The sequence below is a fragment of the Hemiscyllium ocellatum genome, chromosome 2, assembly GCF_020745735.1.
Source record: "Hemiscyllium ocellatum isolate sHemOce1 chromosome 2, sHemOce1.pat.X.cur, whole genome shotgun sequence".
NCBI classification, from domain to species: Eukaryota; Metazoa; Chordata; class Chondrichthyes; order Orectolobiformes; family Hemiscylliidae; genus Hemiscyllium; species Hemiscyllium ocellatum.
Window position 1 is genome coordinate 42,516,753 of NC_083402.1, and position 15,190 is coordinate 42,531,942.

At 38.5% G+C, this 15,190-nt stretch overlaps 1 protein-coding gene across 1 annotated transcript in view; it reads right to left on the reverse strand.

Moving 5' to 3' along the window:
* LOC132822870 (transcription factor TFIIIB component B'' homolog) overlaps window positions 1–15,190 on the reverse strand; it is an 81,552-nt gene that overhangs the window by 22,233 nt on the left and 44,129 nt on the right. The window contains exons 16-21 of the mRNA XM_060836251.1: window positions 14,290–14,501; window positions 9,987–10,383; window positions 5,443–5,601; window positions 4,889–4,925; window positions 3,555–3,840; window positions 1,403–1,599 (exon numbers count right to left, since the gene is read on the reverse strand). Of these exons, the coding sequence (XP_060692234.1) occupies window positions 1,403–1,599; window positions 3,555–3,840; window positions 4,889–4,925; window positions 5,443–5,601; window positions 9,987–10,383; window positions 14,290–14,501 (1,288 nt within the window). The remainder of the gene's footprint in view (window positions 1–1,402; window positions 1,600–3,554; window positions 3,841–4,888; window positions 4,926–5,442; window positions 5,602–9,986; window positions 10,384–14,289; window positions 14,502–15,190) is intronic.

A 15,190-nucleotide genomic window follows, 5' to 3' on the forward strand; every position in this document is an offset into this window, starting at 1 on the left:
GAAATCATGTCTCACAAACTTGATTGAGTTTTTTGAAGAAGTAACAAAAAAGATTAATGATGGCAGAGCAGTAGATGTGATCTATATGGACTTCAGTAAGGCATTCGACAAGGTTCCCCATGGGAGACTGATTAGCAAGGTTAGATCTCATGGAATACAGGGAGAACTAGCCATTTGGATACAGAACTGGCTCAAAGATAGAAGACAGAGGGTGGTGGTGGAGGGTTGTTTTTCAGACTGGAGGCCAGTGACCAGTGGAGTGCCACAAGGATCGGTGCTGGGTCCTCTACTTTTTGTCATTTACATAAATGATTTGGATGCGAGCATAACAGGTACAGTTAGTAAGTTTGCAGATGACACCAAAATTGGAGGGGAAGTGGACAGCGAAGAGGTTACCTCAGATTACAACAGGATCTGGACCAGATGGGCCAATGAGCTGAGAAGTGGCAGATGGAGCTTAATTCAGATAAATGCGAGATGCTGCATTTTGGGAAAGCAAATCTTAGCAGGACTTATACACTTAATGGTAAGGTCCTAGGGAGTGTTGCTGAACAAAGAGACCTTAGAGTGCAGGCTTATAGCTCCTTGAAAGTGGAGTCACAGGTAGACAGGATAGTGAAGAAGGTGTTTGGTATGTTTTCCTTTATTAGTCAGAGTATTGAGTACAGGAATTGGGAGGTCATGTTGCGGCTGTACAGGACATTGATGAGGCCACTGTTGGAATATTGCATGAAATTCTGGTCTCCTTCTTATCAGAAAGATGTTGTGAAACTTGAAAGGGTTCAGAAAAGATTTACAAGGATGTTGCCAGGGTTGGAGGGTCTGAGCTACAGGGAGAGGCTGAACATGCTGGGGCAGTTTTCCCTGGAGCGTTGGAGGCTGAGGGGTGACCTTTATTGAGGTTTACAAAATGATGAGGGGCATGGATAGGGTAAATAGACAAAGTCTTTTCCCTGGGGTTGGGGAGTCCAGAACTAGAGGGCATAGGTTTAGAGTGAGAGGGGAAAGATATAAAAGAGACCTAAGGGGAAGCTTTTTCGCACAGAGGGTGGTACGTGTATGGAATGAGCTGCCAGAGGATGTGGTGGAGGCTGGTACAATTGCAACAGTTAAGAGGAATTTGGATGGGTATATGAATAGGAAGGATTTGGAGGGATATGGGCCAGATGCTGGCAGGTGGGAATAGATTGGGTTGGGATATCTGGTCGGCATGGACGGGTCGGACCGAGGAGTCTGTTTCCATGCTGTACATCTCTATGACTCTATATGCATACAACTGAAAACATTGCTGCAAAGAACCAATGATGTCTCAGACAAGCAAGTTTCTGGTTAACTTCAATACACATCTTTTAGAAGAAGATACATATTTAACCAATATAGGTTCTTTATATACTTTGCTTACCATAATTTGACCTCTGCAATGTTGTTTCAGATGGTTCTATAGAGTTCTGTACAGATCTACTCTCTGTAATAGGACACATCTTTTTAGCATGGCTTCTAGAAGTGGTTTTACTGAGGTTGGGTTTTGGTTTTAAAAATCTGCATCTTTTTATGACTTGGTTTGTCTGTGAACTCATCTGCTCAGTGATTGAAGAGCTACTAATAAAAGAAACAGATTCTTTTTAGTATCAGCCCAGATGAAAATAAGTAATAAATTATCACTTAAAAAAAATTTTGAATAATTTCTACGCAGTGAGAAATCTAGATGAAAGCCCAAAATTGGAAAGTAAGCATTCTAAGGATACAACATTTTAAAAACATTGGAAGAATGAAAATATGATAGAGAAAATATGATCATGAAACAGAACCAGTATGCGTGAAGGTGACTGACAGTAGAGGTAGTTTACAAGTTCGACAATAGTAGTAAGCTCAGAGTTTTAAGTAAGAAATAACTAAAGCTTATTACAAACTCAATTAATTAAATGTGAAGAACTTGATTCTCCCCACAGGCTGAGCAAATCAATTGACAAAGGTGGTCTGGAAGATGAACTTCTAAAATGTTTTCTCGACAGCTTCCTGCAACAGCATCTTGTGGGTTCAACAATTTAAGATCTGGTATGGTGTGATAAGACAGGGTAATCAGTAACATTATAGTAAAGGGTCCTCTGGGGAAAAAAATGATTCAAGTACAATTGACTTCCTTATGAACACACAAGTTTGTATCTTGAATTTTTTTGAAAACTCGTAAAAAATTTTTTAAAACCGACTAACTTAGCACAAGAGGCATGCTTTCTGTGTGAATAGGTTTAAAAATGATAGCATACAAGATATTATTCAAAACTTCAAACAAAAGAATTGTTCTATTGAAACAAAAGCCTCAGATAAAACATTCGCACTGAGGTTAAGGATAACATTAGAGTCTTTTAAAAAAAAGGTTTATAATGTTGTAGTGAACAGTCGAAAGCCTGGTAATTAGAGCTACCGCAAAATTATGAGGGGCATGGATAGGGTAAATAGGCAAAGCTTTTCCCTGGGGTCAGGAAGTCCAGAACTGGAGGGCATAGGTTTAGAGTGAGAGGAGAAAGATATAAAAAAGAGACCTGAGGGGCAACTTTTCACGCAGAGGGTTGTACGTGTATGGAATGAGCTGCCAGAGGAAATGGCGGAGGCTGGTACAATTGCAACATTTAAAAGGCATTCAGATAGGTATGTGAATGGGAAGGGTTTGGAGGGATATGGGCCGGGTGCTGGCAGGTGGGACTAGATTGGGTTGGGATATCTGGTCGGCATGGACAGGTTGGACCGAAGAGTTTGTTTCCATGCTGTACATCTCTATGACTCTATGACAAGTATTATAGAAGGGAAAGTAAAAGATAGGTTTAGGGCAAGGAGTTGTAAATAGTTGTTAGTTAATTATTCTCTGTTATACTTTAAGAAATAAAGTTGTTACTTTTTACTTTAAATAGTTCTTGGCCTCTCAAATTTTCAGATTACTGCACAGGATAAACCTTTTCTGTGTTGCTGGTTTAAATTAAGCAGGAGGGTTTACCCTGTGTCATAACACCACCCAGAAAGGTGATGGATGCTCCATCATTAAGTAAGTTCCAGGTTTGGATAGATCTCTCAGGGATTCAATACTCAAGGAACAGGGAGGAAACTGAAGTTTAAATAAAAGGCTGATTGCACTAATGGAATATCAGGCTCAAGTGGCCATATGATCTACTTGAACATCTATTTCTTTTGTTCTTAAAGAACAGAAGAAAGCATTGGTAGATCAAGAAATTAATATTGTGAATGAAAACCAAATTCTAAATACTTGTGGATTGGAGAAAGAAGGAAAGATTGAAGTGATAGGAGCTCATAACTGATATCTAGGGAAAGGACAGGCGCAAGACACAGAGGAAGAAAGAATATGTAGCAAGGTACATTTCAAGCTATGAAACAGTTCAGTCTATTGTCCATTGCTTCAAATTCACTACTAAATTTTAAATCAAGTCTGAAGCGTTGACATGACAGTACATTCATCCTTTTATGCAGCATGAGAGAAACATTATGAATCACAATTCATGGAATAAGTAATTTATCCTTCACAACCACAACATCAGTGACCTCACCTAACAGTAGCATTGTGAGAATCTTCTTTAGGAAGAGCAAGTTCTTCCAAATCAAACCCATCCTTCACATTTTTCTCTGTTGGAATATGTTGCTCACCAAGTCTGCTAGATTCAGTGCATACATCAGTTACATCAGGTGCAGTGTCATGCTCTACAATCGGCATAGGAGGAGGATCACTACCAAGGATAGTTTCCTGCTCCAAGTTCTTCTGATCCACATAGCTTACATTTGCGCACACAGCATCTTGTAAATCATCACCTGGCTCTGTATCAGGATATTCCTCTTCTAAAAGGGCAACAACACAGATTTAAAATTAACATTACTACAGGAGAACTCCTCTGCTTATTAAGTATTTGGTGACATCAAACACATTTTTCTGGAATGCATTTCTAATGTTGTCACACAGTAACCAGAATAATTCTTACCTTAATACCAATTGTTTATACAGAATAGCTGTTGGTTATTCATTAGAATCAAACATTTAATAAAATCTGTGCCCAGTCTTAAATTACAAGTTAAAACAATGTTAAAAGGAGAACTCACAACACTTCATAAGCATTGAGCACTCTAGCCCGAAAACAAACCAGGCCACAAAATATCCAGTTCTCACTAGAATCTAGCAATGACGATGTCATCATCATATAATGTGATTTTAAATATTCCTAGAGACTCCTTTGCAAACACACAATATAGTTTTGTCAAACAATATTTTCAAACTCTATCAGAATGCTTAATAGACATGTAATTCTTCAGTATTTGGAGATACTGAACAGAATGACCTTAAGAGACTATAATAAAATTGCAACAGCATCAATTAATTAGTAGGATGCATTCTTCCTAACGAGAATCAGAAATACACTGCTTTTGTTAGTCATACTCTGACGTACACAAAAGAAAAATACCCAAAGGAGTAAGTTCAATTCTCAAACTGTGACAGAATTTTATCTGACAGCCACACGCAGTAAGGACAGTGATAGTGAGTTGGGGACTCATTTATTCAACTACAGGGTTGGCATAGCTCTTCAAATCAGTCACAGTATTAGTATTCCACTTCCAAAAAATTAGACAGTACTGGCAGGTTGTAATGGAATCAGTTAGCAAAACCAGAGGGTATTTTAATTTCTATATTTAATCTGACCAATTGGAAGGTCAAGCCATTTGTTACTGATGTGGGTTCAATTACTCTTAAATACTTTATTTATTATTAGTAATGATTCAGAGAAATGCCTCAAAGTCTAAACCTCAAATTGAAATTTGTGATGTTGATTATTCAATAATAATTTCCTACATTAATTGAATAAAAGTATTTAAAATTAATTAGCATGTATCTTACCTTGACTTGTATCTTCATTTGCAATTTCAATAACTTCCTGTGAAAAGATGAACGTTAAAGTTCAATGTTCTGGTAAGAAAACGTTAGTTTCAAAAGATCAGTTGAATATATATTAATTATTCAGTTTACTACATTTGGAATTCTAAAATACTTGATATTGTAATAATACAAGTTAGAATATATTCATGCACAATGAATAATATAATTGATGCCATTAGAACGAGAACGGACAATATAATTTAAAATAGTCAACACAAGAATATTCATCAACTTCCATATTTAGGCATTTTTAAAGATTTCTAAAATACCAAGTATTATTCACAAATATGGATTTGCACCTTCCATTTTTACAAATATGAAACACAAGAGAAATCAAAAAAATTGATTAGCCTGGTGTTGAATATTACATTTTTAAACCTAACTTTAACTTTGCTTTCCCTACAAATTATTCACTCAAGAGCACAGGAAGCATAAATTATATTCCTTAAGTCCCAACTCTATTATCAAAAACAGTCCTGCAGTAAACAATTATTGAAACAAAATACTTAACTTACAACAAAAAGTTCAATCTGATCAGAAGTTGCTGGATTGTAATCTTCTTCTGCAGCTAAGCTGCATGACTGACTGGGCTCACTTTTATCAGGTGACTCATGGAGTGCCTGTTCAGTTTCACTGTCATAGTTCTTGTCTGAGACATTAACTGCTATTTCAAGCTGTGAGATAAATGGGAGTATTAAGACAGAAACAAAAACTTTCCAAATAAAACATTTCAAAATTTGCATTTCTTTTCTAGGGTCAGGCTCTAGACTAGTGTACAATACCACCCACCAGCAAGAACTGGCCAAGGCTTGCAGTGCTAAGTCTCAACCAACATTTGCGCCACATCATGTTACATTGGTCGGGGAGTCCAGAACTAGAGGGCATAGGTTTAGGGTGAGGGGGGTAAGATATAAAAGAGACCTCAGGGGCAACTTCTTCACATAGAGGGTGGTATGTGTATGGAATGAGCTGCCAGAGGAAGTGGTGGAGGCTCATACAATTGCAACATTTAAAAGGTATTTGGATGGGTATATGAATAGGAAGGGTTTGGAAGGATATGGGCCAGGTGCTGGCAGGTAGGACTTAATTGGGTTGGGATATCTGGTCGGCATGGACGGGTTGGACCGAAGGGTCTGTTTCCGTGCTTTACACCTCTATGACTCCGAGTCTAGGTGTGGAGCTCTTCATAAGACATCTTTACACTTTTACTCAATTCCTTTTGTAATAAAAGCCAGTACACCATTTGCCACCTTAAATTGCTTGCTGTACCTTCATGTCAATTTTCCATAACTCATGACCAAGGATACTTGAGTCCCTTTGAACTTAATCACTTCCCAGTCACTTTTCATTTAAGAAGTACACTGAAATTTCTATTGTCCTACCAGAGTGGCTAACCTTTCATTTTTTCCCGCATTGTATTCCATCTGCAAATTTTTTGCCACCCGTTTAGTCTGATCTTACAACTTGTACTCTGCCTAGTTTGAGTCATTTGCAAACTTGGAAATATTGCAAGTAATTCCTACATCCAAATTAGGGATATAGTTCTGCTGTCTATTTTCTGTCCACGCTCTATACGAGCATAATTCTCACACCCCACCCCACATGCTCTATTACGTTTACTACTCTCTTATGTGGAACATTATCAACAGCTTTCTGAAATCTAAATATACCGCATTCATTGGATTTACCCTCCTTTACTTCACTAGTGACATGCAAGTGTGTGAAACATATTTCCCTTTTGTACATCCATGTTGACTCCACCAACCAAACATTTTCGAAGTGTACTTTTACCACATCTTTTATTATAGATTCTAGCTCATTACCTATGGGTGATGTTAGACTAACAGGTCTGTCTTTCCCAGTTTTCTTTCTCCCTTCTTTTTTTAACTGTGGGGTTGCTTTTGTAACCTTCCAATCTTCTGGAACCAGTCCAGAATCCAGATTTAATCAAATTTGAAATTTTGACGACCAATGCATCAACTATCTTTACAACCACTTCTTTCAACACAGAGCTGTAGAACATCAGGTCCAGAGCATTAATCTACTTTAAAGTCTATTAATTTCGCTACTATATTGAAAAACAACTATTGTTGTTGCTTCGCCATTGTCTTACCAGACCATCTGCTCTCTCATTAGAGACAGAAGCAATTGGTGGTGATTTAACCTGAGGGCCACCAGGGAAGAGGTTGAGGAGGGGGGTCCTTCATGGTAACTCAAACCGGTGATGGGAATTCAACCCACGCTGTTGGCATCACACTACTCTGTAAACCAACGATCCAGCCAACTGAGCTAAACTGATTCTCTTGCCATGCCTTGCTTGCTTCAAATTCTCATTAATAAGAGTTTTTTTAGGTTATTATAAGGAGTTACTGACAGCGAACAGTAGGTTCCAAAGTATGCAAGTGATTTCATTTGAAAACCATTCAGCCTTACAGGCCTTACTAATGCCAATGGTACAAAGATAGGTAGGAAGGTAAATTGTGAAGAGAACATAAGGAGACTGCAAAAGGATATAAGTGAATGTGGGAAAGAAATGGCCACCGGAGTATAATGTGGGAAATGTAACTTGTCCGCTTTGGAAGGGAAAATAGAAAAGCAATATATTATTAAAGTGGAAATAGTTTGCAGATCTCTAAGTTACAGAGGGATCATGAATGATTAATGTTCAAGTACAGCGAGTGGTTAGAGATGAAGTAGAATTTTGTATGTTATTACAAGTGGAATGGCTCGTAAAGTTTAGTGATACTTTGTTGTACTGAAAACAAAAACTGTGGCGATCACAGCAGGTCAGGCAGCATCCATGGAGAGAAAGCAAGCTAACGTTTCAAATCTAGATGATTCTTCACTAGTATATTGGGAATTAGTATATTTAGTATTTTGGTCTTCAGAACACTCTTCCTCAGCGTGATGGAGGTAGAGTCATTGAATGTTTTTAAGACAGAGTTAAGAAGATTTTTGTTTAACGAAACATTTGTGTGATGTTTCCACACAAATGCATGACTGAGATTAGGGATCAACATAGGGGCATCAAATTGTCTAGCTTTAAGTATACAACATTGATGCTGCAGTACACCGCATGTTGTGTAAAGAACTGACAAATTATTTAGCTGAAAGAGAAGTAAATGTGATACAAACATTTTATTTCTGTGGTTCATTTTAAACATTTTGTTGTACCTCTTATTAGCTTATTTCATGTTTCTGGTCCATTGGCCTCACCAAGGTGTTTTTCTGCAGTGTGTCAAATGTGGATAAACCATGAAAAATCATCCTTTACCTTTTATCATTTTTAAATATGGTCATACAGCTGCACAACACAGAAATTGACCCTTCGTTCCAATTTGTTCATGCCGACCAGATGTCCTAAATTAATCTAGTCCCATTTGTCAACATTTGTCCCATATCCTTCTAAACCCTTCCTATTCATATACCCATCCAGAGGCCCTTTAAATGTTATAATTGTACCAGCCTCCTCCACTTCCTCTGGCAGCTCATTCCATACACTCACCACCTGTGTGTGAAAAAGTTACCCCTTAGGTCCCTTTGAAATCTTTCCCCTTTTACCTTAAACCTCTCGTTTTGGACTTCCCCACCGCTGGGAAAGTACCTTGTCTATTTACCATATCCATGCCCCTCATGATTTTATAAAGCACTATAAAGGTCACCTCCCAGCCTCTGTCACTCCAGCTGCAGTCTATTCAGCCTCTCCTTTTGGCTGAAAACCTCCAACCCTGGCAACATCCTTGTAAATCTTTTCTAAACCCTTTCAACTTTCACAACATCCTTCCTGTAGCAGGGAGACCAGAATTAAATGCAGTATTTCAATAGTGGCCCAACCACCGTCCTGTACAGCTGCAACATGACCTCCCAACTCCTGTACTCAATACTCTGACCAATAAAGGAAAACATACCAAACACCTTCTTCCCTATCATATCCACTTGCGACTCTACTCTCAAGGAGCTATGAACCTGCACTCCAAAGTCTCTTTGTTCAGCAACACTCTCTAGGACCTTACCATTAAGTGTATAAGTCCTGCTAAGATTTGCTTTCCCAAAATGCAGCACCTCACATTTATCTAAATTAAACTCCATCTGCCAATTCTCAGCCCACTGGCCCATCTGATCAAGATCCCGTTGTAATCTGAGGTAATCTTCTTTGCTGTCCACTGCACCTCCAATTCTGGTGTCATCTGCAAACTTACTAACTAACACCTACAGAAGTGTGCACAGATTTGGCCTCCTTATCGGAGGAAGATTATACCATGGACAGAATTCACCAAGAAGGTTCATCAAACTAATTTCTAAGATAGGGGAAATTGTCCTATGAGTAAAGATTAGATAAGACAAGCCCTACTTTCTCTGCAGTTTAGAATAATGAGAACTGACTGTGTTCAAACATGTGAAATCGACAGAGATGATGTAGAAAGTATGTTTCCCCTGGAGGGTGAAGGCACTTCAAGCAGAGCTTACTGTCTCAGAATAAAGGACTGGACAATTAGGACTGAGATGAGGAGGAACTTTTTCACTCGGGTGATAAATCTTTGGAATCCTCTGCCCAGAGGTTTGTACAAGGTCAGTGCTGAGTACATAACAGACTGAGAATTTTACACTTGCACAGATTAAGAACATCAAGGGATACAGGTATGGTGCAAGAAAATAGTTTCGAAGTTCAATTTCATCAAATTCAGGCACTATTTCATCAAATGGATAACAAGGCTTGAATGGTTGAAGGACTTAGTCCTACCCCCTTTTTCTTATGCTGTTGAAGGAATTCTGCCACTGAACAGTGTGTGTAAGGAAAGAAAAGAGCTATGTGAATTTGTAGTAATTCTGAATAAAACATTTGGACTAATATCTACAGTCCAAAACACTACTAGTTACACAATAGAAAGAAATGGCAATCATGATGGTTAGTAAGAGCAGCCAGATACACCAAAATACTATTCTTAACTACACAATAGTCATGACTTTGCATCTACAAAAAAAACGTAGATACTTTAACTAAGAAAGCACAGCCATGCAGTGATTTAAACAGCACATTTCCAAGCATTTAGCACCATACCTCTTCCATGGTTTCCTCAACTTCAGCATGAACAGGTTCAGGAGATCGTAAGCTGATTGGCACAAAAGCTGGAACTTTGTTGACCTCCTCAGGATTGATGAGATAGACATCATCCTCTTCTACTGGCTCAGGTTCATCATCATCATCATCTTCCTGGGATGCTCTCAAGGTCACAAGTTTCGCTTTTGAAATTCCCTGACCTTTCCCAGCATTCTTAGTTACAGTCTCTTTCTTACTCAAGCTTTTGCTGACTTTGGGTTTAGTTTTTTGAGACCGAGCACGTCTACTCCTGCTTTTATCCTCACTTTCTGCCTCAGGTAATAATGGAGAAGCTGCTGATGGTTTATGTTCTGCTGAAGATTTATAAAACGCTGTTGGTCTGGGCTGCCTTCCAGACCTGCAAAAGAAAAAGAATTTTACTTTTTTGGATTTTAAGCAACAGTATCTAAAACATATTTTAATATAATCAATAGTTTGGTACAATCAACCAAAACTGAGGATAATATTGTGTCTTCATTGTTTACTGCAATATAAACCCACTTATGCTGTATTTTGAACAACGCTACTTCAGATAACATTGTTTCAAATGTTCACCAGCAATATTAGTTACCTTTGCATCACTGAAGCACTGTAATTAATTTGAAGTTGTGTTTACAAGAAGGAAGCTACTAGTATAAGAACAGAAGCAAATTAGATGTACTGACAATATTCCTTTCTCTTTAATGAAGGACTGCAGCAAAAGTGATTGGAATGCTCCTAGATCTCAAGAGTGCATTTTTAAATTCAGTAACGGGACATGGTGACATTGCTTGGGCTAATATATATTGCCCATCCCTAGTTGTCTTCGGGAAGGTGATGGTGAGCTGCATTCTTGAACTGCTGCAGCCCTTGTGCTGTAGATAGATTCACAATGCCACAAGGAAGGGAATTCATGGATTTTGATCCAACGGCATTGGACCAGGGAACAGTGATACATTTCCAAGTATGGATGGTGAGTAGCTTGGAAGGGAACTTGCAGGTGGTGGTGATTCCATATATTTGCTATCAACAGCCTTCTAGATGGAAGTTGTCATGGGTTTAGAAGATGCTGTTTAAGGAGCTTTGCTGAATTTTTGCAGTGCATCTTGTAGATCGTAAACACTGCTGCTAAAGTGGGTTGATTTGCTTTGGATGGTGTCAAGCTTAAGCTGTCCCCATCCAGAGAAGTGGGAAGAATTCCATCACACTCCTGACTTGTGCCTTATAGATGGTGGTCAGGCTTTGGGGAGTCATAAAAAGGTTTCTCAGATGCCGAATTTCCAGCCTCTCACCTGCTCTTGTTGCTGTTATATTTATAGTGTTGATCCAGTTCAGTTTCTGGTCAATAGTAAACCCTAAGAAATTGACAGATGGTAATGCCATTGAATGACCACCTCCAACAAGAGATGATGTTTAGATTCTCTCTTGTTGGAGATGGTCATTGCCTGGCACTTGTGGAACATGAATGTTACTTGCCAGTTTAGCCTGAGCCTGAATACTTTTCAGATCTTGCTGTATTTGGACATGGATTGCTTCAGTATCTGAGGAGTTGCGAATGGTGTTGAACTTTGTGTAATCAATGGTGAAGTTTGTTGATTAATCAGCTTAAGATGAGACAGGAATAAGTAATGATTTCATAAGCCAGGGATCCTCTTGGAAGAAGCGATCACAGAATGGTTGAATTTAGAATATGGATAGAAAGTATGAAGATAAATTCCAATACCAAGTTCCTGTGCTTAAACAGAGGAGGCCACAACGAGATGAGGGAGGAGTTGGCTAAACTAGACTGGAAGCAAAGACTTTATGGTGGGACAGTCGACAAACAGTGAGGACTTTCAAAGCAATTTTTCCAAGTGTTCAGCAGATGTACAGGCCAGTGAAAAGGAGGAACTGTAGGAAAAGGGGTAATCGGCCATGAGTATCTAAGGAAATAAGGGATACTATCAAATTAAAAGAGAAGGCATATACAAAGTGGCAAAGACCAGCGGGAAACAAGACTGGGAAAACTTTAAAGTCAACAGAAAACTACAAAAAAGAACTACAAAGAAGAGTAAAATACATTATGAGAGTAAACTAACTCAGAATATAAAGATAGATAGCAAAAGTTTCTATAAATATATAAACTGAAAAAGAGTGGCTAAGGTAAACACTGGTCCATTACAGGATGAGAAAGGGCATTTAGTAATGGGATATGAGGAAATGCCCAAGGCATTGAACAGGTATTTTGTGTCAGTCTTCACAAGAATAACAAGGAAATGAAGGTAGGTGAAAATCTGGAAATAATCATTATCATGAAAGAGGTAATGTTGGGCAAGCTAATCGACCTAAAAGGTAGACAAGTCTCCTGGCCCTGATGGAATGCATCCCAGGGTACTAAAAGAGATGGCGGGAGCGATAGCAAATGCACTTGTGGTAATTTCCAAAATTCGCTTGACTCTGGCAGTTCCAGCAGATTGGCATACATTTGCCGTTTTCCACTGTTTAAAAATGGAGGGAGACAAAAAATGGGAAATTATAGACCAGTTAGGTTAGCTTTTGTAGTGGGGAAAATGCTTGAATCTTTTATTAAAGTAAGAAATAGCAAGACATCAAGATTGAAATTGTCCCATTGGGCAGGTGCAGCATGTGTTTATGAAGGGCAGATAATGTTTAATTAATCAAATAGAATTCTACAATGGCATTATGAGCACAATGGACAACTGCGATCCAGTAGATGTGGTGTATATAGATTTCCAAAAGGCATTTGACAAGGTGCTGCACAAAAGACTGCTGCATAAAACAAAGATGCACAGCATTACGGGCAATGTATTATAAGAGATAGAGTTCTGGTCAACTAATAGAAAGCAAAGAGTGGGAATAAGTGAGTGTTTTTCTAGTTGGCAATCAGTGACTAGTGATGTTCCTCAGGGAACAGTTTTGGGACCACAATCATTCATAATTTCCATAAAAGATTTGGAATTGGGGGACCCCGAAAAGTGTGGCAAAGCTTGTAGATGATACTAAGATGAGTGGTAGAGCAAAGTGTGCACAGGACTATGAAACTTTGCAAAGGGACATAGATAATTTGAGTGAGTGAGCAAAGGTCTGGCAGATGGAATAAATGTCAAGTCATCCATTTTGGTAGGAATAACAGTAAGAAGGACCATTATTTGAATGGTAAAATTAATTGCAGCATGCTGCTGTTCAGAGGGATTTGGGTGCCCTTGTGCATGAATCACAGAGGTTGGTCTGCAGGTACAACAGGTAATTAAGGAGGCAACTAGAATTTTGCCTTCACTGCTAAAGGGATGGAGTTTAAAAGCAGGGAGGTTATGCATCTGTACAGAGTGCTGGTGAGGCCACACCTGGAGTATTGCATGCAGCTTTGGTCTCCTTACTTGTGAAAGGATGTACTGGCACTAAAGAGGATTGAGAGGAAGTTCGCTAGGTTGATTCCAGAGTTTAGGGGGTTGGCTTATGAGGAGAGAGTGAGTAGACTGGGGTTATATTCATTAATTAGAAGGAGAGGGGACCTTACAGAAAAATATAAAATTATGAAGGGAATAGATAAGATAGAAGGAGACAGGACGTTTCCACTGGCAGGTGAAACCAAGACAAAAGGGCATAGCCTCAAAATTAGGGGGAGCAGGTTTAGGACCAAATTGAGAAGGAACCTTTTCACCCAGAGGGTTGTAAATTTATGGAATGCTATCCCAGTGAAGTAGTTGAGACTTCCTCATTGAATGTTTTTAAAACAAAGATAGATAATTTTGAAGAGTGAAGGAATTAGGGTGAGAGGGCAGCAAAATGGAGCTGAGGCCATACAAAGATTAGCCATGATCTTATTTAATAGCAGAGCAGGCTTGAAGGGCCAGATGGCTTACTCCTGCTTTTATTTCTTAGGTTATATTCTTATGTTCATTCTTCAGGTCAACTTGTTATTCGTCAATACAGACATAATTGTCAAATGAGATTACATGCTCAAAGGGTCACCTCCCATGTGGTCAATGTGGAATGAGCATTCCTTAATTTTGTTCCTCCCACAATTTAGGACAGTAAAGGCTAATGGCAATATTCTTACTGTAATTTGAGAGAAATAAGTTCAAAACAGGAACAGAATCATATATCACTCTTATCCCTATGACACAATGGCAAATTACATGATAAGCTTATTTCTCGATAACGAGGCATTCATCAGAAAAATAGAACATTCAATGTTTGAGATACGGAGGTCTTCCAAATCTTCTTTTTCATTTTCAATAATATATAATTGTCAAAATGTGTACCCTTTTTCTTTGCACAATACCTAGTTGGTTTGCTAATAATGTTGTCCTGAATGGAATCCAGCTTCAAATCTTCATGTTCTTCCTGACCGTCACACTCAGATGGCATTCCTGATCGCTGCGTTTTGTTCGAATCCTGGCAGCCTCTTCGCAACATCTCAGAATCTAAAGCCATAATACTTTGTGTCTCTATTTCCATAGAATTAGTGGCTGCCTCCAGAGACTGCACTTTTGACTAAAAACCAAAGTTTTTTAAAATTAGACAAATATCCAAGTTTCGTACCACAAACAAACAGGTTAATAAGAAAGTTATACTATCTACCTGCATTGTCTAAAACAGAGATTTAAGAGTAACTTAAGATACAGTACTGAAATATTTGTTTTTTTAAATTTAATATTCCATTTTGACGTTTCAACATCAAATACAGTGTAAATATTTGGTCTAAGCTGCCAATAACCTAGCTATTGATTTCATAAGTGTCTATTTTTATTGTGGAAGTACACTAATTCAATTTACCTGCAAATGATTATTCTGTACACCAAGTGTACCACACAGCAGAAAAATGTATGAGTCCACCTAACAGAGAGGTCAGCACTGAAATGTAACTGGATATTTATAAGACTCTTTAAATAATTATGTTAATGCTCAACTTTCATATTTGAAGGGATTAGAATATAGGAGGCAGAGATGAAGCCTGCATTGAGAGATACCGGCACTTAATCCAAACATGCAGGGTACATCTCCAACCAAGGGCATGTGACCTCAAAGATTTTGAGCAAAGGGAGCAGGTAAGGGCATCTCGTCTGAAGGAGAATGAGGCAAAATATGAAGTGTGTCACAGGCAAGTAGTTAGTACTGCATATCTGCTATAGCACAGTTAAAGTTACAAAAAAAATTGGATACTAATAGAGTGAATACAGAAT